The following is a 26,421-nucleotide window of genomic DNA, read 5'->3' as shown; positions in this document are numbered from 1 at the left end:
GAAACTTGGTACCTAAGTAGTGACAGGTAAGGACAATCTTTGCACAAAGTATCAGATTTATAAATTGTACCAATCTAAACTGGCGGCCATTTAAAGTTTTCTTTGATAAATAACTCGAAAACCGTTGATTTTACAAAGGATTTACTAGAATAACTTTTTTTAGTTAAATTTAATTACAAATCAATTGACAGTACAACAATCCCAATTGCAACAGTCTAATGGTGTAGACGAAATGTAGATGACTTAGCTATGTGGGATGTGGATTAGCTATTGAAACCAACGTTTTCCTTAGATAGGAACATTTATAATAACAGAAACATTTCAAAAAGTGTTTGAACTTTTACTAGTATGAAACATTACCAAACTAAATATTAGTTCCAGTATATCTTTTTAGCTACCTAGTTATTGTTTGTAGGTTATTTAAATAATTCCTTTCTGTAAGGGTGGCTTGTAAAATAATATAATTTAAGTTGAAACAGATTTATATACGTTTCACAATTTGGGTTATAATTTCAAATAAATATCATCAACCGTTTGTGTTTAGCAATTGTAAAATAATATAAAATTTATATACCTTCAACATGATGGACTTGGGCCTCATAATATGGTTCTTGTGTTGTAAGACAAGCCAGATATGATACATGTGACGAGGCCCGACGTGTCAGGAATCTACAAGTTGCTGATCATGGCTCGGCTGACCAACACGAACACGTTATTGCTGGTTTACATATCTTACTAGTGACCTTTATTTCTAATATCAGTGATCAGCTTATATACACACCTTTTTATCCATCATATCTATCTAATTGTTAATGCTTTCATAGGAAATATTTGTATAAGCCTGATGTTTATAAATATTACAAATTTTTAGTATAGAATAGGAACGCTGTAAATATATGTGGTATTTACATATATTTATTTTTTCCTAAGTTCATCATGCTACTAACTGGGTCTTCTACTGACAACAATGGTGCATACAAAACTATATTGTGATTGTACATTGGTTGTCTTTTACTTACCCTGTATATTGGTTGCTAGTAATTTGGTAAATGTACATAGGAGGTGATAGTAATAGTTACGTACCATACCCCGTGGTCAGAAGGCCTCGTGCACTCATACTTTCTGCCTTGTTAAATACTATACTATTATAAACTTTATATCTTAAATCTTGTAAGTTATGCATTTTAACAATGGTGAAGATGATAATTTAAAATTAACTAATGTGAATAATATTTATAATTATTACTAATAATAAATATCATATTTGAGCTACTCAGTAAACGCTCCCCAATTTGAATACACTTTATTGTTTTAATAAATTATAAAACATTCATTTTCTGTTTTGTCCTGATTATTTCCTTATTGGGATAAATTTAATAAATCCCTATTGAGATAAATGTGATAAATCCCTTACCAAAACTGGTTTAGAAAAACATATTTAGATATATCTTCTATTGGGAAGAAGATAATATCACAATCTCAAACCCAACCGCAACATTGTGAATGGTTTCCAAATTATCAGAGAATGAAGTGATAATCCTAGGTGATAATCGTCCGCCCTACCAGTAAGAGTGAGAGGGATGGAAGATAGCGGATTCCCATGAGTGAGAGCGAGAGCGTTAGTGATAAGTGGCTCTGGACCTTCGCCAGAAGCTGACAAGCTCTCTAGATCTTCAGATGTAAATGCTCAAAGTGTATTTCCGTTCGCCAGCTAATAACGCGATAAGATTAAAACTTGTTGAGTTTCAGATTTATGCATTCACGTTTGTTGTTAAACAAAAAAAGTTTCGCAATTACTGTTTCGATTTTAAATAGAAGAAAAGATGGGGTGCTTTTGTAGCTTTTGCAATACAAACGGCTTTGTTCATTTATTTAAATTAAATTTAAAATATAAATAACTAGTGACTTAACAATATTTTAAAATAGCTTTTTTGTCTCTAATGTGAAGTAGGGCACGAGGGTTGGGTATCAACTTTAAAACTTTTAAAATGATTTGAATTGAAAATATCTGAAAGGGAACTTCACCAACATTTTTCCACTGATCCAAAATCTAAAGAAACATTATATGATTACTCATCTGTAATATATTTCCTAATTATATAAAGGTTTTATAATAATTGACTGCATTTTCGGTTGGTTATGGTAGTTGTGTGTGAAAGGACTGTATCCAGTAGAAACAGGGTAAAAGTGTTTGAAAAATCAGAGGTTTTTAAAGAACTTCTGTTTAAATAATGTCTTATCCCCACATAAAATAGTTGTACGTACTACTTATCAGTAATGTTTAGACGTTTTGATACGTTTTATTTTTGTCTGATCCAAAACAGAAGCTAGACAAATAGAATGAATCCAGAGTGATGTATTGATGATTTGGATGGATGGGAGGGACCCAATGGACCATTCAGTGTGCTGGCAGCTCGCATCGTGCACCTGTGGCTGGTGGCAGTCTGTCTAGGTGGGGAACTCGAGTGTGAGTTTACATAGGTAATTTTATATTTGAATATAAGGCAAATTGATAGTGTTAATCTACATGTTTCCGTCGTTGCACAATAGTTCCTCTCAAGCCATAAATTAGTTTGTATATATATTTTTTTTTTAAGAGGTTGGTGGCCTCTTTTAACCTTGCATTTGCCCGTCCACATAGACTACAGATCTTCTGTGCGTGGAACGTATCCAGCAAAGCAAGGGGTGAGCCGGTACAGTACAAAGGTGAACTGTACTGATAAAAGTTAGTGGCAGTGACCCGGATCCGAACCCACGACACTACTGCCTTGGGCCCGAAGTCCACGACGCTACCGACTGAGCCACCGACTCACCAATTTATTTATTATTCACAAGCTTTATATCATCACCCGTTTCATGGTGTGGTGGTTTGGCCAAGACCTCTTCCTAGGTGCCACGGGATAAAACCTTGTCAATCAATAATAGCTTTTGGCTACGTAATTCGGCAGATACATTGGAGTTGATAGCTTGCAACTTACGTCCAGACACCTTAATCTATCTGCAAAACAATATGGGTATTTTGGGAAAGAGATTTTACACTTAATCGAAAATCCCGCTTCTAAGATAACATACGAAATAGATTAGGTAACCAACTATATTAGTAAAAATAAAAATGGTTAAGTATCTTAGTTTTAGAGAAACAGACAATTTTAATTAGCAGGAACACTGCATGGTGACTTTTTCAAATAATAATCACAGAAATAGGAATTCTTTTATTATTATTATTTCACCCCTATAAATTATAGTATTATGCAATTACCCAAAACCCAAAACTCATTTAGGGGCTACTAAAAATCGTTGTAGTCGAGTTTATAGAGCATTTACTTTCTAGCAATCCTTATTATAAAAATAATCAAGTAATGTATACAAAACAACGGCTTGTATAAACAAAATAATCATTCCAAATGAAAGTATAGTATTGTTTCATTATATTCGAAACATTTTTGAATGGAGCTTAAAAAAGGACATGTGTATCTGGGCTAAGAGGAATTCCACCATCGTTTCAGGATACACTGATGGTATTGGCGAAAGCTATAGAATGATTTATTCCTACTTAATTTGGTTTACCTTACAAGTAAAAACTACATTACGACTGGTTTGACAAATATAATACGGATTTAAACTCTAAGTATAAAACCTAAGATTTTTACATTTTTTTCATTATTTTGATATAGTGTAATTAAATTGAAACGATTAAGTATAGGTAGATTATCAGTTATGAGCACCTGCGATACAGCTAAACATTTAACAAAATTATTTATTTTTTTCAATCTTTTTCTCTCAGTAAGAAACGTTTAGATGGTCAGAAACAAATACAGGTACCTAACATAAGTCAATTTTACTTCAACATTGGATTAAAATACCATAATTGTTTACCTAACTTTTACTTTTCCTGCATACACTGATGTTTTTTATTCTAGAAATCACTGATACAACAATGTGTAATACTTTTAGTAAAATGCCTGTTTTATGGTGGCAACGTATTCGCAATAATTTTGAAAGTCCAGACATGGTTAGTATTTAATCCTGGACTTGATATCCACTGATGCAAATAGCTAAATTGGATTGGGAAATCTGATAATCAAAGATATGATATTTGCTTTTGATATCAAATGTGTAGGCCTTCAATAAAAGTGTTTTGATTCCGGACGTGGAATCGGAAATGCCGCAGGAGCCAATATGAATGTTTCAGGCGAGGGAACGATTTTTTACGGCCATACTCTGAATCTGGGATACAAATTTACGTTTGTTTACTCTCTGGTATATGTTTTCCAAGAGATAAAATCCCTTACCACCATAAATCCAATATGTATCATGGACTTTTTCAGAATTTTATAAACTTTTCGACAAATGAGGTATATAAATAATATTACAAGGGAAATCACAAATACCGTAGCGTTACATAGAAATACATTTATTGAAAACTAAACACATTTGGACTTTATTTTCAGTTAAGTAACAAATATATGGACTTTTACAGTGTTCTGTATTAGAATCAGCAGATGGTGACACTTACTACCACATATTCATATTGAAATCAATATACATTATACAGTATTGAAGAAAAGATTACGAAACCGTAACAAACTGTACAAACTTCCTGCAGAAGTAACGTGCACTTTTAAAAGAGAAACATTACAAATACACAGTTCGTATGGATAGCAAAATACGCTTCAGAACTATGTGTACATGTTTGGTGAAAAATATGCTAATTTAATATATTACTTTTGTTGCCGTTTCCTCATTAAACAAAGGTAGGTAGGCTAAAAGTTTGAAGTTTTAAAATTATAATACATAAAAAAAGGGCCCCATTATTAATATTTTTTACATGTTAGCATAGGCTTTGCTAGTGTTATATTTACATAGCATTATGTACACAAGATACAATACCAACGCTTCCCTATGGAATGTTACAATAATCTTTAGAAACAATAATGATGAGACATATGCTTTTAATGAAACACATTCATCCGACAAAACAACCTAACAATTAATCAAAAGAGTAAGTATTTTTGAATCGTTGTAGAATTGAAAAGATAACTTATATTAGAAAACGAGTATAAGGAAAACGAGAAATAAGAAATACACAAATTCTTTTAGGAAGCTTTTTCATATTTACATTGCAGTACAAATTAACCTTTGTTGAAAATATTTACAACGTTTAACATAGTGAAGTGATGTGCCAAATGAAAAATTAGAATTTATTCTAGTTAGATCGCAATGAAAGTTAAATTTTAGTTTCTTGGTGGACTCTTGAAACCAAGCCAATCTACATAAATGGTTTGTTTTTACTCGTAGTACAAAAATGCAAATCTCCTGAATAAATGTGCTTTGTAACCCTGGTAAACGATTTTAGACGAACACCAATTTTGCTATGTGCCGACAATTCAAAATAACTAGATCACTTACATTGTACATCGAAAACAATAATCGAGATGGTCCAGTCTGGAAACTCGGCCAAGCAAAGGCAAGTACCCAAACACCTTAACAACAAGAAACGTACAAAATGTTAGAAAACGTTGCGAGTTGTATATACACAGGTATCAGTCTCAGCTCTCGGAGGTCGGGGAGAAGGTGGTTCACGTGACCAAAGCCACTACGACGAACAAGGAACACAGAGGCAGAGGTAGAAGAAGAGGAGACCCACTAGGGAAGCCTTCGTGGCGAGTGTCTGCTGTCAGAGGAGCATCTGTAGAGTGCTTCATAGCTTCAGGACATGGAAGTGTCTCCACTGGGATGTCCAAGAAGTGTTTCTGGGATCCTGGGTCTTCGTCCTCGTAGTCATCCTCCTCGTAGCCGTTTACGTCATTGGGCTCCGCGTGGTGGGGGCGGTGACTATGTGACGTCAGTGGCGCGACTCCCCCCTCCACCCGGTGGTCTGAGTCGTTCCAAAAACACGTTAGTTCCTCCAATACGTTACGGACGTGCTCGTTGGGTGTTTCGTTCAGCAAAGTGTGCATCCACGCCAGCCGACAGTCGCAGGAAAATCGGTTTCCTGAAACACACGTTATGTTAAAAGCAATGTTGTAATACATGAAATTAATGAATTTACGCATTTATGACTAGTTGGTGACGTACAACAGATTTATATTTATAGAGCGAACGAACGGGCTAAGATATTTAAGGTTCTATATTTTTCTGATCAATAATTTATTCTATTGTTTACACATTTTGCACCTAATATTATCCTTGCCAAATACTAAAATAAATTATGATAAAGTCTTGTTGATTAGAAGTTACTTTGGAATTGTCTTGCAACAAATATCAACCACCACAATGCCAAAATAGCTTACATACACATTTCAAGTAATATGATGCATCCAAGTTCAATAACATTTTTTAGGTCAGTTAAAACCTTTATCTTATTTTCTTTAAAACTTTTTTATTGCTTTTCTACATTTAATAATAACCGTTGTCGAGGTTAAGTAAATTGTGCTCTAGATTTTTGATGATTTTGTATCCATTGCTAGTAAGCTTTTAACATTACTGCTGTGAGAATGGGACTGCCTATTGTGGTAACTATTGAAAACATTTGGATTTGCACATTGTTGACATGCTAACATAAACTTTCGCAAATCTGCTGTTCAATGCATTTCCTCCCTGATGAATATTTTTTGTAAACTTAGATTGCAAGGATTTGCTGTAAGACACATAGGAGGCTGATTTTACCTTCAATAAAGAAGTATGAAGTGACATTCCTCAGGTTGGGTAGTATGGGGCTGATGGTGTCGTATGTCAGAGTCCTCAAGCCGTTATCTCTCAAGTCCAGGAATCTTACTTTGGGCACTGACGACAGCACGTTGCCACTCAACACCTGAATAGGATGAAAAGAAGTATTACTTTAGCCGTATTACTTTTTTAAACTACCAACAGTGTTTGTTTGTTTTTTTTACTTTTTTAAAAGTATTACTTTTTTTACTAATGATATGTTATGACCCTTTCATCATTTCAAATAACCGACTATATTCACCTGGTAACTAAGGAACAAAACGTACCCATTTGTTGTCATCCTGATTAGTTGTAACTGTAGACATGTAAAGGAAACTAAAATAGATTGTTCCGTACTGATTAGAATTCTATTTAAATTGTCCGAAGTCAAGGATCTCACAAAGTTTGTATTATGCATGGATAAAATACCCAATAGCAGTTTATGTTATTTTAACTTACTTTTTATTACCTCAAGAAGACTTGCATTGACCAAAAAGATTTGCGATTTTGTAATTTATCTCTATCTTACATCCACACGCATATGTAAATAATTTACTATTTTACTCAGAAACGGAAAGTAAATCAAAGATACGTCTCAATAACACTTAAAACAAACATTTACGCTTATACTACCAACTTACAAGACGACAAATAATAAAATACGATAAGTGGTGATCAAATTTTAATTGGCCACTTTAATGATCATCTGATCCAATAGGCGAATGACAAGAATCTTGAATGGTGTCCTACTTATATCCTATTGGTTACCAGAAGCACTGGCCAATATATTTCTATAAGTACAACTTGAGTCCGGTAGCCAATAAACTATAAGTAGGGTTGCTATTCAAGATTCTTGTCATTCGCCTATTGGGTCAGATGATTGGAATGTCCAATCGAAATCGATCACCACTTACCATATTTTATGTTTATTTACCGTCTCGTGAGTTAAAAGTATTAGCGTTAATATATGTTTTAAGTGTTATTAGACATATATTTTATTTACTTTCCGTAAATTTCCAAAACGTTCAATGTTCATCAAGAGGTTATTTGCTCAGAAAAACAAACCTGCAGCTTATTCTCGCTGAGTACAAGGCGGTTGAGACCGGACACCCCTGAGAAGGCGCGCTCGCTGATGTATTGGATGCTGTTGCCTTCTACCAGCAGCTCTTCTAGTTGAGGCATCTCTGAGAATGTGTAATCTCCCAGCATCGTCAGGCTGAAAAAGAAGCCCAATTACTAATGCACCTAAAATAGAATGAATGACTTTCATGAAAACAAATAGAATAATAATTGTACAGGGTGACAAAAAAGTCTGGAAACGGCTTAATATCTTTTTAACTAAATTCGTTAGAAAATTCAAACTTTTCACATCAACTTATGTGTATGAAAACTACTTTTTGCAAGCATTACCATTTTTTTTACCTTCACCAGGGGACGGCCCATGATGAGTAGGTACATAATCTTTAATGTAAGCATAGGTTGATATGCACATAATTTTAAAGGTCTGGTCAGGTGGAGTTCATTGCCGGAAACCGCGTCATAAAAGGTTCATCCGTTAAAAAATGGCGGCAGTCCAAAGTTCTTGCGGAATATACCTGCAGGCAGAGGCCTTAATATTGGTAAATACAAATATTCAATATTAGCCGCGAAATCTGAAACCCGTTTAAATTTGTTTTGAAGATTGAATAATATTAGTCTATGAGCTAGTTGACTTTAAAATACAGTTTCAGCTCTCAAGCTTATGTTTAATACGAGTATTTACCAATCCTAAGGCCTGTGCAGGTATATTCCGCAAGAACTTTGAATAGCCGCCATTTTTTAACGGATGAACCTTTTGAGACGCGGTTTCGGGCAATGAACTCCACTTGACCAGACCTTTCAAATGATGAGCATATCAACCTATGCTTACATTAAAGATTATGTACCTACTCCTCGTGGGTAGTCTCCTGTTAGAGGTAAAAAATGATAATTCTTGGAAAAAGTAAGTTGATGTGAAAGGTTTGAATTTTCTAACAGATTTAGTTAAAATGATATTAAACCGTTTCCAGACTTTTTTGCCACCCTGTATTATAAGAAAATCAAATTAAAACCCTTAAAGGTGAAGGAGAATGGAAAAGATTAAACAAATAATCTGTTTTGAGTACTGTACTCTATAACAATGTCAACCAAACTTTTAAAAGAATTGCAGTTTGAAGTAAATGTTTTGCAATTCTAAATGAGGCCATAGGCAAGATAAGAGATCGTTGCAAAAAAAATATTCCCATATAACTCAGTAAAAATTAATATCCGGGACAACTTAAACATATCTATGCTCTCTTGCATGGAACAACACTTTATATAACATATAACAACACGTTTAGTTACCCAAACAATTGTAATTTAAAATACCGGCATTCTTTAAAAATCAACCTGTATATATATAAATTATGCATTAAAATACCAGCAATATCAAAAGACCACCAACCTGAAAAAATCTTAAGTTCTTCCAGTATTCTCCCGTGCCTTTCCCCGCGTACAATTTTATTACGGCTGCAAATCATAATAACACGACTGAAATGTTATGAAATGAATTAACATAATTTATATTCTCAATCACCTGTTCTGGTGAAGATCAAGCCTCTTGAGTGATGCCAAGCCAGCAAACGTCTCTCTGGTCACCACAGTGAGCTGATTCCCGTGCAGTTCCAGCTCTCCTAGGTGGGTCAGGTGTGAGAACGCCCGATCATGAAGAACACTGAGATTATTCCTGTCAATGTAGAGCTTCCTCAGTGACGGAAGTCCTATAAAAACATCCCGCTGCAGTTCTGCGATCCTGTTCTCTCCCAGAGTGATGACCTTGAGCTCCGGAAGGTAGCTGAAGGAGTACGGCATCAAAGTGACAATGCCGTTTCTAGTCAACGCCAAGTCTTGAAGAAGAGTTAGGTTTGCGAACGCAAAAGGGTCAACGGTGTCTATACTCGCATAGACGATCTCCAACGTCTTCAGTTCTCTCAGGTGTGACAAAGCTCTGGTTGGAATAAACGTTAGGGTGTTTTGCGTCCTGATGTGGAAGTCTAGTTTGGTTATCTTGCTTTGAGTTTTGAAACCGTCCCAGATTGCAGCGTCTGGAAGTTCCCCCTTGTTGAAAAGCCAGCAGTTCGCAGTAGTTGCATTTTGGAGATCCACGAAGTCACAGTGGCAGTAAATATTTAGCTCTCGTTGATTCTGAAGGTCGCACATGTTAAGTTCCTCTTTCAGCACTGGAGGAGTTGGTGGTGGAGTGAATCTCTCACTGGCTTTCTTCTTGTCTTTCTTCTTTGCAGAGGTAGCCGCCACCACTGCTATGAATACCACGAGTGTTTTCGAAATATACATTTTGTTTCAGGACCTAAAAAATAAAAGAACCATTATATGCTATTTGCAGGAGGGTTTAAATATATTTTTTTATGTTTAGTATGAAGAGTAATCATTAATATGTACAGATTTGTTGCATTAAAATTTATCTTTCACCGTTGCCTTTTATTTAATTAAAAATTATATTTTTTCTGTACAAATTAAGAGTGTAAGATCTATCAAAAGGTTAAAATAGTGAGTTCAATAATATCTCATACCAAACCAAACTTTAGTGGGATTACATTATTTTTAACCATAACTTGCCATTATGATTCAAGTAAAATACAAAATTTGTAAACTATTTTATCAAAGTTTAATGTGTTTTGATCTTTAAAGTATACATTGTAGATGCGTGTCTTTGAAATATGGACGAACAAACCGAATCGGATATCTTAAAATAGTCACACGTAAACAACGTTGTTTAAACCCGTGTAGGGAGTGACATCCACTAGTTTACGGTTGTTGATATGAGCCAAATGACAGCCTGATGAACGATTGAACATCAGTAGACATTATCGGAATATTTATGGAGCATTGACAGATATTATCGAGCATTTGTTGACAATGATTTTCCGGTGTTTCAGCTGTGGCTTGGAAAAGGAATATCTAAAAACCATCTCTAATTTTAAATAACATAAACAAATATTATAAAATATAAACTCTTTTAAAGTTACTATTATTCGAGAAAAATATAGGATGGAATGTTTAAACGTGTATTCATATCTATTGTCTAAAAGTATAAAGAAATACCAACTGTTCGTTTGATATTGACTATCGTTTTGTTTCCGCAATCACTGAAAGTATTGCTTGTTATTGTTATACGATCCTAACGATCCATTCAATCAAGTATGTAAATATTTAAGGACTAACATTATTGCTGGTTTTCAATTCCTCCTACCCATTTTGTTTCATTATACTACACGTTTTCAATCATAAATCAAAACGTTCCTAAAATGAATCGAGATTACTGAAATATTGTTGTACATTATTTATTGAATGTACATATCTGAAATATACTTGGTTGATGTAGATAATGTATGTTGAAAGCTTACATGAAATCTCATTATATGTACTAAAGGTGTTAAAAATTATAGGAAACAACAAACCCTTATTGTATATACTATTTTGGAGCTTACCGAAATAACAATGATTCTAGATTTATGGTCAAACAATTAGCTAATATTTTCGTAAAAAAAAAAACTTTATTTATTGGCTGTGACAACACATTAAATGTTAATAATCAAATATAGCTTTAAGTGGCACTTATTTCAGTGATAAGTTATGAAAGGCGATAAGGAAGACTTCACCAAGGGCCTATATGAACCTAACTATGTATAGCTATTTTCATATTTTCTTTTATTAACTTATTGTTTATTTACAATGTAAAAAAACTTAAAAGTCCTACAGTACTTGCTAGGGTTTTTAGTAAGAAGATTGGGACTTAAGTTACCAAAACTAATCAAACTCACTTTTAATAATACGAAACTTTCAAAATTGGAGTAAGGGTTGTGATTCTAAAAGATCAAACAACGAAAAAACGTAGGGTTTTTGTTTTATAAATAAAAAGTTTTCCTTTTCTAAGCAATATGAGCTGTTATTGCTAATGTTTATGTATGATTGTATTTCTAGATTTAGAAAATACTCTGTTGTTTTTACCATGAAGGACTATATTCAATTTACATTGGTTTGGAGTAGTTACGATCGCTATTTATATTGGTTTTGCTATTAAAACCATTTTTAATTGGCAACTGGTTAAATAACTCCTCTAATTTATTTATTCAATATTGAATATACATTTTTTGTAAATTACTATAATTTGTTGCTTACGACAGTTTATTTTACATATTTTATTCATGTATTTAATAATTGTATTCTTTCCTAAATAGTGTCACTTTATAGTTTTAATATATTAAACCACGTCAATTGTTACGCATGTGTTCATTAAAAAATGTTAATTTTAATTGTATAATAGTAAAATATTTTACATGAAAGACTATTTGTATATAAGTTAATTACACACATTCTCATTCTTAGAGACCAATCCTAAAAACCCTAAAGATCTCAACCACATTGGATTTAGACTATTCCATTAGCCCCTGTCTGTTGCAGGGATTTCTAGGTTCTGGCACACTGTCAACTACTTTGAACTGAACTGAATTCCAGGATATAAAATAGGGGATTAGTCCTACATATAAATAGATAAAGACACATATCGTCCTCCCGATTAAACCAAGGTGAAACTCCTATAAATTTCCATGCTTTCCTTTTATGAAATAGGTACATTGTTATATTTTGATTGTATAAGTAGGATGGTACACAGCATACAGTATGATTAGCTAGTAGATAGCAGTATACATTTATCACAATCCAAGGAATTAATTGTACTTAGAACAACCATTTAAAAGAATAATACAGATTGATATGAACAAGCCTTACCGTCTAGTGGATGGAGAGTGTAGTATCAATGTTTCTCTGATATCATATCTGAAAAAAAATAATTTAATCATTTTAAACAGTAATCAGATAGCTTTAATTAAGTAGTTAATCATAATGTTAACATTTATTAATTTTAAATGAAAAATGTCTTATTTCATTCTTAAATCCACACTACATTGTCATTCAATATTTACTACTGTAATTATATTTGTAATTATGACTTAGATTCATATATCTCGTAGATGGATGATCTGTTATGGTTACAAACAGAGTTAATAACTACAAGGCACAATGTAGCACAATATTGCAGATGACTCTACAGTTGTTTATTTATTTATTTATTCCTACAGCGAAAGTTGTGCAGAGACCAGGTAAATTATCCTAAGCAGTGTTAATATATACGGGTTTACCACTATTACTACACTACTATTAACTATTTTGTATGCTAAAACTTTGTTAAGCATGTGTCTGGCTAAATGGTTATTTAGCCTAAAAAAACACTTAAGCCAACAATTAAATAGCTTACTGCTTTGATTTAGTCTCATAATATAGATATAAATTTATAATAAATCAAAACATTTGGTTTAATATTCCAGTCGTCGACTTATACAAAATAAAAAATATTACTATAAATTCTAGGGAAACTGCATTGTCTTTGGACAAAAATCTATTGGCTTTGTTTATTTTTAACATGACAACTAACTCTGTGCATAACACTGGTTCAATTAAACTGAAGGTGGAAATGCTGACCTAAATAAAAGTTTAAACTTTATGGTTGCCCTCACAATTTTTACAGTTTCTAATGTCCAACTGAACTCACTAAAACTGTTGACCCAGATCGTGTTGGTAAAGTTATACTCGTTACACGTTTTTGCTCATTTCAACTACGAATTGTTAAATAAGTAGATATTGAACAACATATTTCATCTAGTTAATCATAAAATATATATTTAAAAAATGATTTCGTAGACCAACAATTTTATTTAAAAATGGAACTTAGATAAGTTGTGTTTGTTACTTATAAATTTTAACCGATTTCCTTTCCAAACTAACAACTGATAAAAGGTAGGCTTCCTACCACACGAACAAATACCATTCAAATTAAAAATCAAAATGAAATCATTGTTTTAACAAAAAGTTAATTATTTTAAAATATTTTTTATCAAATTAAATTTCTTGCAATGGAAAATTAAAACTTAGCAATGTGCTAGCATGTTTATTTATTTCAACAATTTCATCGTTTGCTCTCGTCACTATATTTCGCTCACGTTTCCCATATTTCCTGCTTTTTATTTCTTTTTCTTATTTTGTTAAACGCAAATAAAGTTGACGCAAAGGCTCATATCGTACGTTAAATAGATGCCATGTAAAAGGTAAATTTAATTTTTTTTTTATTTTAATTTAATACTTAGGTTTTTGTTTTCTTTATTGAATTGTTTTGTTAATTTCTGTAAATAAGTTTGTTAGAATAAATATTTACTCATAATTTGTAAGTATCATGTAATTCATGTTTTATAATAACATTATGACTTGGCTAATGCAACTTGTTTTGTTAATTTCTGGCTAGTAAATGATCTTTGTAAAACTTTATAATTTTCTAACCAGGGTCTTTAAGCTTAAATACTTCCATATGGTTTACTATTAAAAATACTAAGCTGTTATGTTGGGGAAGTGGAGTGTTCGTTGGAATGATCATATTTATATGAAGTATATTGCAGAAATAAATATAGAGAGACTCTATGAGAAGAAGGAAATAATGTCAAACTGTTGGCAACACTTTTCCGATACACGAGAAATCGTGTTTTGACACAAGTTCAACTCATTGTCTTAGTTTAGAGATACCAAATATGTTCGAGCCATAATTTCGAGGTTGCTTATTTGATTTTATTTAACTAAGAACTTAAAGCTCATGAATAAGTTAATAAAAAAGTATACTACATGTATGCAAAATAAATGTTGCTTCATATAAGTGTGATTTTGATTAAACCCATTCCACTAAAACAATATTTTTCTAATACAAAACCGTTTATTACCATTATTACATAAAATAGGGTTAAAATGGAAACTCAAGTATATTTGAAGATATTTTATTATTACTAGTGTACATGTTGCTCGAAATCGAGCAATTGCAAAGAAGTACAGGAGTTACATATAAACAAACGACTTGTTAAAAAACTAATAACAGTCATAATTTCCGATGATTTTAAAAGAGTCAACTAAAAGATTATTAACTAATGGAAATACTCACAATTTACATAACAGTCCTATTCCAGTTTAAAGGGTTATTTTTTAACTATCAAACTGCCCATGGACGGGAAATGGTAAGCTTACAATTTAAGTCAACATAAAAAGTCTGTCAGCTTTTATTATGTACTGTACCTAAGTTATTTAGCCAATTTGTAGACAATAAGGTGTAGGCTACTTTAAACTCTACAGAACTCTCATGCTTCCATGGGGAGCAATTAATTATTAATATTTAATTCCTGACAACAGCTGGAGTTTCAAAACAATGTTTGTTTCCCATGTTAATCTTATGGAGAAATACGAAACTTTAAAGGGTCCCAGGGCCTCACTCTCTAATTATTTACCTAAAAAGAAAGTTTCCTGCACAACTTCACGTTACGCTCTTTCCAATGACACCAAAAACATGTCAATCGGTTCAGTAGTTTCGGATGAGTAATTGTCACAAAAATCCTGCTTGCGTATTAAATAAGTATAGATAAGATTGTTTTATTTCATTATTATTCGTCCACGCTTTACGTCCGTGGTTTTAACTTAGTTAAAACCATAATCTTATTTAGTGAATCGATGCAGCAAAAACTATTGGATGTGTTGGTGATAAAAAATAACCTTGTTCTCATGTTTTATTTTAATTTCTTTCTTATTTCAAACAACACATTACTTTTCACGTAACGAATCCAGCAATGGCGAGTTAATTTTTAGAAAGAAACCCCAAAAGAAAGTAAAACAAAAAACATTAACCCGTTAAAAACGAATAAACCACTCACTAATTATAATTTTACTGGAAATTCTTTTAACTAGTCTAGATTAGTATGTAAAAGGTATGAGGTAAATGCAATAAGATCTCGTTCACAACAAGGCAATACATTTCATAATCATGAAACATCCATCATTGGTCATTAAGGGTGGACGTATGGAAATCATCGAACAACGTTATGGAAGTGCTAGATCACACCTTCGACGACCATAGCTTATAAACGAGCTAAAACCATGATTTTGAACACTAAACAAACAATTTTGTTTCATAATTCTTGTTTGGGTTTTGCGATATTGTGAAAACAAACACAAAAAGCAATTTGATTAATATCATCACCTGACATACTACGATGCATAAATTAATGTTTTGGCTTTCCAAAATTGTAAAAACTGACACGAAAAGCAATTTGATTAATTTGCTCAGACCTGACACACTACAATGTAATTTTAGACGCGAGATGTCGAGTGTGAAAAAATAAGAGTAAGATACTGAGATGTGAGAGAAGTGATCACAAACGTGCCAAGCTTTACAATGTCGATCTAGAAGTGTTGAACACGTATTTCTCTGGCGTTGTGAGAAAAGGATACAAGCTTGTAGGATCTCGATGTGTAAACTTGAGCAAACATAGAACGTAGAGCAAACACGTGAACGCAGTTACGTGGTTTAAGTTGGTAAACCTGTTCATGCTCAGCTGTTACCAAAGAAAGATTAAGATTTTTTAAGTTATTTAGACAAAGCTAAGTGTCCAATAGATATTCCAAAGTGTTAAAATTATTGAAGTACAAGTATTTATATTTATGTGGGTTTTAGGCTTTAGTTAGCGTTATTAACTATGAAACTAAGGCACCAATGTCACGGGTTCAAATCCGGGCCCTCTAATTTTATCAGATCAGTTTGTATTTTATTGTACAGCTGATTCTCAATTTTGCTGAATACGTCCCATGAGGATATCATATCTGACCGGGCATTACGGTCTGAGAACTATGTAAAAGCAAAGGCAGAGCTATAAGTCGCTGTCAACAACTAAAAGAAATATAGAACACAAGCAAAATCAAAATATTTTATCAATACCAAAACAATTTGGACAGTTCTAAAAGTTTTTTTCCTTTACCATTATAAATTATAAAGAAGAGATAGTCGAAGTTGAAGACTCTGCTATGGTTCGCAAAATAAATTATAGAAGTGGAATCTTAACCTTACATAATCATACTTAATTTTAAGAGGGTTAAAAAATACCAAATTCCAAGACATTTTATACGTGAAGCTAGTACTACTACTGTTTGACTGTTTTTCTAAACTTTTTTACGCATTACAAGTATGATCTAATAAGTACAATTGAACGCGCACAAACATTCCAAATGGATTCATTTTTCTTTTGTCAAAATATACGTTAAAATAAGTTATCATGTCACTTAAACTATCCACACTGCAGAGGACAACGAGTTAAAGTTACTGTTGTAATTAAATCGGAACTGTCCACTGTCCAGTTGGCCTGAATAAGCAGATATTTTCACTGCAACTGTTACACTAGTTAGCCATCTACCCAATGTGCAAGTATATTGTTGGGCAAATTAAACTTTGTTTAGTTCAGTATATAGGTTAATTGGCACAATCTTAATTAAGTTAAATTTAAGTTCATTGTTGATGAGAGAGCAAAGTGTGGAATTATGAGAATTAATAGATGTTTATTTGAGTTTGTAATGAGTATTAGAGCGTAAAAGAATTTCAACCAACATCAATGTAAATATTGGGCTTATGCTGATACTAAATACAAATTACTATTCTGTAGTTTCTCATACATATTAAATATCAACACGAAATAGAATTTTTAATTTACAGTACAAAACTCGTTTCAGGAGTAATTTTAAACACATAGAATGTTGACGTGGCCTATTAAATCTTAGATTTACCTTCTATCCATTTGAGTTGTAAGCACATTAAAAGCAAAATATCTGTAAAACATTGGTTTTACAGAAGAAAATAAACTTTGATCTAAAGATGTACCTAACTCAACACAAAATTTGAATTTCAATCTGACAAAATTAGAAACAATATGGAACCTGCAATTTAATATGTGAAACTCAATTCTGAATTTAAATTTCAAACATATGCAGAGAACAGACGAAGTATGAAACACAGGGGGAGTGGAGGTGATCATATCGACGTGCAACGAATCACAATACTGTGATCGAGCTGAATAGAACACGTTCTTTCTTTATATCCCCGGTGTTCTGTATCAAGCCTTTTGACTCTAACTCCAATATATGACACCACAAACATACATAACATCACAATTCGGAACATTTGAGTAAATCCTGCTCAATTCCGTCACGGAGTATGTGTGTGGTGTGCTTATTTTGGCTGATTTACGATGTAAGGTTCTCCGTCCATTTTCTGGAATTTATATTTACTAAAAGTATTTATTCATGAATACCATTTAGATTCTTCTAATATCAGATTGGACCTGATCATGAGTTGTAGCTTGTGGTACAAGGAGTAGTCTTTGTAGTAACTTCACTACGATATGCGCCTTAATAAAGGTTGATTCACACTTTGTGGTCCAGTCAGAGTTCCGTTACAGTCAAGTCACAGTTCAGTCTCAGTTGCATCCGCAATTCTTTAGTCACCTGTCCGTCTGTTGGTTTCTGTCAGTTATCAGTCATTGTATTTACAGTGATGTTAATTAAACCAGTATATTCTATCAAATTGCCATCGTCAATCTTGTTAATCGTTACAAACAGTTCTTAAAATATAATCAAAATAATTTAAATAACAAAAAGTCTAGTTTGTAACATCAATTACGTCCGTCAGGCGTCCGAACAATTTAAAGTTATCGGTAGGAAGAAATCTAATGTTGACTCGAAAGAGTGACTGACGAACTCTCGTCGGATGAATGTATATAGCGCAATAGGAAATCTATGGAAGAATAATTTTTTGACTGTGCCTTAACAGATTTGTGTGAATACCTCTTAATTGAGAGGCAAAACGGCTCTAAAAGGTTGGTTACGAAACACAGCAGGACAACATGGTCAGACTCAGAAGACAACATGTATACGAATTACAGGTGTATGAGTAGAAGCTTAGTTTTATCAGTTAGGCTAACAACATGTATTATTAAGAAGCTATTTACAATTTTAACTAAGGTAGATGTGTGATACTACCTTAATGATTTATAGAAATGTCCAAAGATTAAGGGTACAACACACAGGCAATGGAACTATATAGATGGCTCAAAACAATAAACTAATCAAATCCTTTAGATATTAATTTAAAGTGCACAATCAAAAGATGTTATCATTTACTTTGAATATACATATCAATGCCCAAGTTTACAATATAAAGTTTACAACAAACACTAAATTAATCAAAACAATTGAAAAAATAATACGAATGTTGATTTCTACATTTATGAAAACGAAAAGTTCAAAACATATTCGTCGTGCATATATTTGTTGACATATAGTGCTAAAATATCTCAAACAACTGTTTAAGTGTAGTCAAAAAAAGTCTAATTTTGAACAGTATATTTAAATTGTAAAGACAGTTAATTTATGCACCTACCATGTGTTCAAACTGTGTGCAATACCATGTGAAATAATTGTGGAGGTTTTTAATCTAGTTTTATGTAAACTTCCAATCGAATTACAGAACAAAGTATCTTGGGGTAGGCATACCACAATCCCCCACTAAACCTCAAACTATAGAACATATATAAAAAATATAACATATAAAGCAAAGAAGTATTACTATTTGATAGAGGTACACAAGAAGCTACTTACAAGCATCTGCAACATTATATTCATATCGTTTTGGAAAAAGGATCGATTGACACAAGAAATAAGACGCTTCAATATATAACTCTTAAGAATAGGGATTACTTTCCATTCATAGAAGAGGGACAGGTGGTTTGCAAACACAAAAAGACCGCTGAAGTATTGGATTTCATTGGGAAGGGTTTAGTCTGGGTCCGTACAATAAGAAGAAACTCAAAACCCACTGTTGAGGACACGGGGTTCTTTTCATCCGAGATTCTCTTGACAGATCTTCAACTCTTCGGCGTTATAGGCTTTGTTGTGGTTTGAATAAATATTTGTCAAGAGAAATACAGGTTGTGGCTTATTTTTACAAGTGTGTAAAATATGAAATGGGAATAAAATATAATTTGTATTTATGATCTAATGCATTTATTTATCCCAATTTAATTTTTATTTTATTTTTGTTTTACCTTCTAATGCTCAAGAACCAATTTACAATGGTATGCAATGATTACTTGCAGTAGAAATAAATACAATTTGAACAGTAACAAGATAGGAGAAGAAAGGGTTTAACTGTAGTATTTACAAACACTAGCTGTTACTCCTGTAATGTTTGACTTCATAAGTATTGATACAATTAATTATTGATTGGTTAAGTCGATCTAAAAAAAAAAACAGAATACAGTAATACAAACAAATAATCACACCTGATCTAAATAAGGTAATAAATTAAAAAATAACAATCAAATAAGTACAGCTGAGGTATTTTTAACATTAGGTACATGGAAAGTTCCTTTAGAAAGAAATTACGACCTTAAAGGGGCAATTTATGAAATAATAGATAAAGGTCAAGAAAATGAATAATGCTATGTCATTTAAAATTATTATAAATTATCTTTGCTTATAGTAAAAAGAGAACTGCAATAGGGTGGTTTGTGTAATCGGTTTACATATGAATTTTAGAAGGTCTTCGATGTTCCAAAAAAACAACTATACATTTCCAAAATAAATTATAAAATGTAATAAACGTTATTGCAAAACCTTGTTTGACTAAAAAAAAACTCAATAGCTGTAATTTCTAGTCGAATGTTATGATTGTGTAATGTTTTATTAGTTCCTATGTCAGTTTATCATGTTGTTTTGATTAGGTCATCATATTTAACTTGACCAACACAACAAGTTTGAAATAATTATGTAAATTATACATGTTACGAGAGTCATACATATAAACGAAATCGTGTATTATTACATCACATGAGCAAATTGATGAATGATATTTGTGTTTTACACCACTACAAATTCAACTTCACGTTCATGTTTGGTTGCACACGAGCAAAACTTAATTCAAATCACTCAACATCCCACTCACGTAATGAAAACAATTCACGCATTGACGCTGTTTTGCGCAGTTGCATGTGTGAGCCACTTATCAGCTCTATAGGGCGATCTGAAAACCATAACCATACGAATGTGCATTGAATTTATAAAAAGAAAAACCTTGAATCACCACACTACATTAAAACTTGTCTGCTTGAAGCCCAAACCGGACGCTGAAAAGGTGTTACAGAATGGAGTTGCCAATGTACTTTAATTTAAGAGTTCTTATAATCTAATCTATTTGTTGAATCTTGTTGCAAAAAAAGTTCAAAAAAAAGCTGCTTTCAAAGCTTGTAGATAACAGTTGATAACAGCTGTTGTTGATAACAGACTTTTATTATTTTCTATCTACTACTCTGCTAATCAATCGCAAGAAAGATATTTTAGAAGCCTCGCTAACTATTGTAGGCCTGCACACCTCAGGTTTAGATTATATAACTGTAAAATATAAATTAGTATCGATTGTAAATTAATAGTAGACAACTATATTATAGAGTAAATGCCTTAAAAAATTACACACGAATAAGTTTGGAAGGTAATAGAGAAATATATATTATAACTATACATTTAAAGTGTGTCTAATGCATTGTTAGGACACAAAAATAAACTTAAAAACACAAACGTATAATTAAAAAAAGGTTTAGTAGGATGTACTCTAAGCAATAACTTTTAACGTACAACAAAAGGTAATATTGATAACTACTATTGATTTAAGTTTTAGTACGTTTACTTTTTACGAATAAACCTAGTCTTACTGAAAATCTTTACTTATTACACTTTGATAAAACGTCAATACCCCCAAAAGGCTTGTATTTTATTCCACTGCAAGGTATTACAGCACGAAATACATGTAAATACCGGGTAAAGCCATAGTATCCCCCAGGTACCTGTTACCTGTTACAACAGACTCGGTATCTAATGGTTTGTCTGTTTGTACAGTCCTGTGTATCCATCAATTTGTCTGTGTCACGGTTACTGTCGCGGTTACAAAACGTTTCTATGGAATGGCATTGCCTGCAAGATTAATGATAGTAGATTAGACCAGCAGTGTACAATGTACGGTTTTCTTATTGTTTGTCAGAGTTGTTTGTTCTTACTCAGTGACACTCAATTATGATATTATAATGACCAATGAGGTTTTTAATAGAGTATTCGATAAAATAAATATACAGACAGGGTGAGGCAGTGAGTGCACCCCGATTTTCTTTCGTTGTCGCATTTTAAGTACAACAACAACGAATGAACAGAAAAACATTAAATCAAACTTAAACATTATAATACATTATGTGCTTATAACATTAAATCAAACTATGTCATTTTAGTAAATATTGTGCCTGAGGCTTTAAACACTGAGATTTTGCTGTTGGAACAAATTTTAAAAATATTTATTCTTGTGCAAACACCCAGAGATTGATTAGTCCACATTCCGTACTTGGTCAATATGGCGCTGTTCCAGATTGAAAACCTATAGGAAACCGGGCAAAACTATTTAGGATAACAGCTTAAACCATTAAAATAATCTATGGGCACCGCGAAACTCTTTGTAAACCAGCAAATGTTGAAAGAGTGTGAGTCGCAGTAACTCAAAGTCCAAGGCTGTTGGTCAGAATGATTTCGATGGAGGCTTTACGTTGGTTCTTTGTTTTTGTTTTTTTTAAAGGGTTCTCCCTTTAAGCTACTTAAAATTTATTACAGTATTTTTCAAAGTTGCCCTAGATATTTTCTTGAATTTCCAAGAAACTATATTGATTCCTGCAGAAATGTTAGAAGGAGTATTCAATGGAATTTTTAAGTGACTGAAAAGGAATGTCAAGTAGGACAAGGACGTCACTAAAAAAGAATTTTTCAATAAATGGAAAAATGACTTTGAAAAGTTAAATGGCAAAATATAAGCTGTGTTTTGATGTGCTATTTATATGTATAGAGTAAATAGTATTGGATTTGTAGTATTTATTATTCGGGGCAATTTCATTGCCTCACCCTGTACTAGAATCTATATTGAAACCACTTTATTTACGAAGAACCAAATATGTGCGACTCCCTGTTAAAGACAAGTACTTTACAGACGTAATTTTATCACGTTTTATACATCTAAGTACTCTTTGTACCCTTTTATATATAAATTTCAAAAGTAAGGCGCTGGATTAAAATGTTTTATCGACTCGGTCTTCCTTTAATGAATCTTCTAACCTCTAAGAAACCTAACCTCTAAGCTTGGACATAAAATCTTACATTTTCGTCCTTGGGCACTACGCACGAGCCTACGATTTTTTTTTACATTATTTCCGGTCAGGACCTAGGAGTTGTGGCATTATCACTTACATAAAATACATTAGCGATTGGTGGGATTTGAACCCGGGACCTCTGGGACTAAAGCCCGCTCTTCTCCACTAGACCAGCTCGCAACCAGACATGCCATCACATAACCTATAGTTAAAATAGTTCCTCGCAGTACTTATATTGATTTGAGATATACTTATGTTCCCTAAAACGTTTTATATAAAAACTCAATGGTATACGGACCCTCAAGCCTAATTTAAACTCGAATGGAATAAAATGGTTACACTTTTCATATCAATACAACTTTATTTTAAACTGGAAAACTTAATATTAAATTTTGTACGGCTAAGTTAACCAATTTAAATTCACACACTACCATGCAACAACAGAATAAAACGTATCACCAACAAATGTGCACATAACAAGTTTGTGGGAATCGCCCCTGTATAATTTTTTACCAAGCATCCCTTAGATTTATATTTTAATTCCATCCATATTCAGTCTCGCCCCTGACTGTTTCACGGCTCGTTTATCGGGAAATATGACAGTAGCGGGCTTTGTTAATCCGTCGTTAACCGTATGTGCGCGGAACCGGGACGAATCGAACGCGGGGAGTGAAAATGAGGCAGTGCCCTTCGCGGGGCAAATTTCGTGGGGCGTCACGGTACGGAGGCGCTGAAAGATGGGCAGCTGGCGAACCGGACACGTCATAGCGGGGCGGCGTGGTACACAATAGGGCATTGACAATTATATCGGACATGCAATTAAACCAATAACTGGCGAGAGTTGATTAAATTGTGGTTTTAATTGATTGAAACAAACCATGCGGAATACAACAACGGCAAGTAAAAAGGGGAAATGTCAGTTATGGTTTTAAGAAGAATTGAAAGGTTTTTTTGTGAATTTGTTTAAGCAACTTTAATTGGGGTTTTAACAGTTGAAAACGTGGTATTGTTTATCATGTATATTTTGTTTAATAGCATTTATTTATTTATTTGACGGTAACAACCATTTACAATAATATGCTAATATGCTAAAAATTCTAACCAAACAATAAATATGAAAAATTTGATGGCTAACACATATTTTTACAATAGATAATAGTATGTATGTATGTTATAGTACATGCTTAACTACACAAAAGATAGAATTTGCTTAATGGCTACAATTAGAAAATTTACAAAGTGATGATTGCAAAATACATATAACAAGACAGACAAAATAATCGAAAATTGACAACAATGACATTACCTAATAACACAGCCATAGTGATACATGCAATAATGTTGAACAAAACAAACGAGAAAAAAAATTGATTGAGCATTATTTATTGATATCCACATGATAAATCTGGGATATCAACACTATCCAAATTCTAAAGTAAAACGGTCTAAAGGTGAGTACTACAACCAAGGTAATTTTTATTTATAATGCTTTAGAATATATCTAGTTTATTTTGTATCAACATTCAGTTATATTAAAAAAAATAATATTGTATTTATACACAAATTAATCCATCAGTAATTCATGGTAAGTTTTTATCCTTTCTTGTTTGATGAAAAATAAGCAAGGTAATATTTTCTTAGTATCAAAAATACCTCTTTTGTTATTAGTTGGAAATGGTTGATCTTTCTGTGTTAATAGTTGCAACTAAGATAGAAATTACAGTTTTTTTACTTCAACATATTTTGCTGTTAAATACCTCTTACAAACTACAATGTAGTTTTCAAAGATTTTGGTTGGTGAATATAGTAAAATAACGAAAAATATAAAACAAAAAAATTTACATAATTAATTTTACAAATAGCTTTGACCATATTGCGATTGTAATAAATTAAAAAGGAATTGTTTGTACGTAGTTATTACAAATAACAATCAATATGTTCCATTTAGCTCAAAGCTTGAACCATACTTTATAAGTTGTAAGACACAAGAGACAAAGGGCGTCTTATTGCATTTGGCATCTGTGGAACATTTGGGGTCTGGAACACCAAAGCCTGGTGCTACTTTGTTCTTCGTTTACAGTTGAGTCACGTCCTTCTGATTACAGCTTTCCGAAACATCGACATCAAACCGATGTGAGGTTAAAGCTAGACTGTCGTTTCTGTGAAAAGCATTGCAGAACATTACCGACAGAAAATGCTTCTCCATAACTTGTACCTTTGCAGATAGTTTATTTTGGGTTATTTTGCTAGAAAAGATATTAACTATCTTAGCCTTGCATTTACCCATTCAAGTGGCTCCTAAAGATAATAAAATTGGAATATGATTTATCAAATAAATCGTAGAGCTATAGAGTACTAATACTAATACAGATTGTGCATAAAATATTCATTTTAATTATTCGTATACATAACTTAATTTAGTTTGTCCCACGACACTGTGACTCACATATGGTTAAAGAGAATTTTTCTCACATGTCCATTGTTGGTTGTTACCCTTTTTATTCACTCTCATTAGCTGTTTTAAAGTTGCCTAGAATTGAAGAAATGGCCATCAGTGTCTTAAGATATGATGACAGATAGGACTAGCCGGAAGTAATGTGTAAAACAGTTCTGGACTTTAACCTAGCGTCCTAGGATGTGAAGGTGGTACACAAATGAAAATATTAAAATCAATATGTGTCTTGTTTATATTGTTTTTGATGAGTAATGTTTAATTTCTACGAAACAACCAAAAACAAATGATTCTATAAAACTACACCTAAAGTTAACATTTTCTTTAAGCGACTGTAATAATCAAAACATGCTATATAAACTATACAAAAACATTATTATGATGCTTGACGACTACATATTAAGTTCAAAGTGATAGGATATCAAATATAGAGTCAATCTAATGAATATAATTGTCTAATTACCTAAATATATGCTGTTTTACTACAAAACCATGTGAGTGCAGTGCAGGTACATTTCAATAAATGTTACATGTTGAATTAAACAACTTTAATCTAAAACAAGTTTTTGCGTTTATTACATGGCTGGCTACATTAGTTAAGATTTATACTGTCTCCTATAATAAAGCCGAGAAGAAACTGAAGTAAAATAAATCGATAACTACTCCGTATAAGTTATAGCTTTCCACATCATTTGAGTTTGATGTTCGAAAACTGGAATAATCGGATCTACTCCCAAGTCATTTCGAGCTGGCTTTCTCTTGAAAAAATAACGACGAAGAAAAACTTTAAAATACTACTACAGTTGTATCTAGTTACAACTGATTTTGTTGAGTTACAGTGAAATTTATTCGTTAATAAGACCGGTAATGTATTTACAAAATGATGTTTGTGTAATATTTGAGTAGCCTCTTTAATTACACGATATTTCGTACTAATTTGCCAATATAAATATTTCCAAACTCGGTAAAAATAAAGAATATACCTAAAGTCAAATAAACATTGTTTAATAATTTGTTTACCGAATGATTGTGTAAGAGGGATGAGGGAAAGGACTTGCCATGAATAACAATCCGGAGATTTACAGTACTAGGTGCTGG

General features: G+C 32.5%; 1 protein-coding gene across 5 annotated transcripts in view; it reads right to left on the bottom strand.

The window, feature by feature from the left end:
- Positions 1-4,398: 4,398 nt before the first annotated feature.
- LOC128987785 (connectin-like) overlaps positions 4,399-26,421 on the bottom strand; it is a 209,468-nt gene continuing 187,445 nt past the window's right edge. For all 5 annotated transcript variants that reach the window (XM_054408806.1, XM_054408805.1, XM_054408809.1 and 2 more), the window contains 5 exons: positions 12,517-12,564; positions 9,305-10,075; positions 7,774-7,924; positions 6,670-6,814; positions 4,399-5,995 (listed from right to left, as the gene is read on the bottom strand). In XM_054408806.1, the coding sequence (XP_054264781.1) occupies positions 5,580-5,995; positions 6,670-6,814; positions 7,774-7,924; positions 9,305-10,062 (1,470 nt within the window). In that variant the 5' untranslated portion in view covers positions 10,063-10,075; positions 12,517-12,564 and the 3' untranslated portion in view covers positions 4,399-5,579. The remainder of the gene's footprint in view (positions 5,996-6,669; positions 6,815-7,773; positions 7,925-9,304; positions 10,076-12,516; positions 12,565-26,421) is intronic.

This window comes from Macrosteles quadrilineatus, unplaced genomic scaffold, assembly GCF_028750875.1.
Source record: "Macrosteles quadrilineatus isolate MER2022 unplaced genomic scaffold, UCM_ALF_1.0 Scaffold_2__2_contigs__length_208266976, whole genome shotgun sequence".
NCBI classification, from domain to species: Eukaryota; Metazoa; Arthropoda; class Insecta; order Hemiptera; family Cicadellidae; genus Macrosteles; species Macrosteles quadrilineatus.
This window is presented reverse-complemented; position numbering and strand designations above follow the sequence as displayed.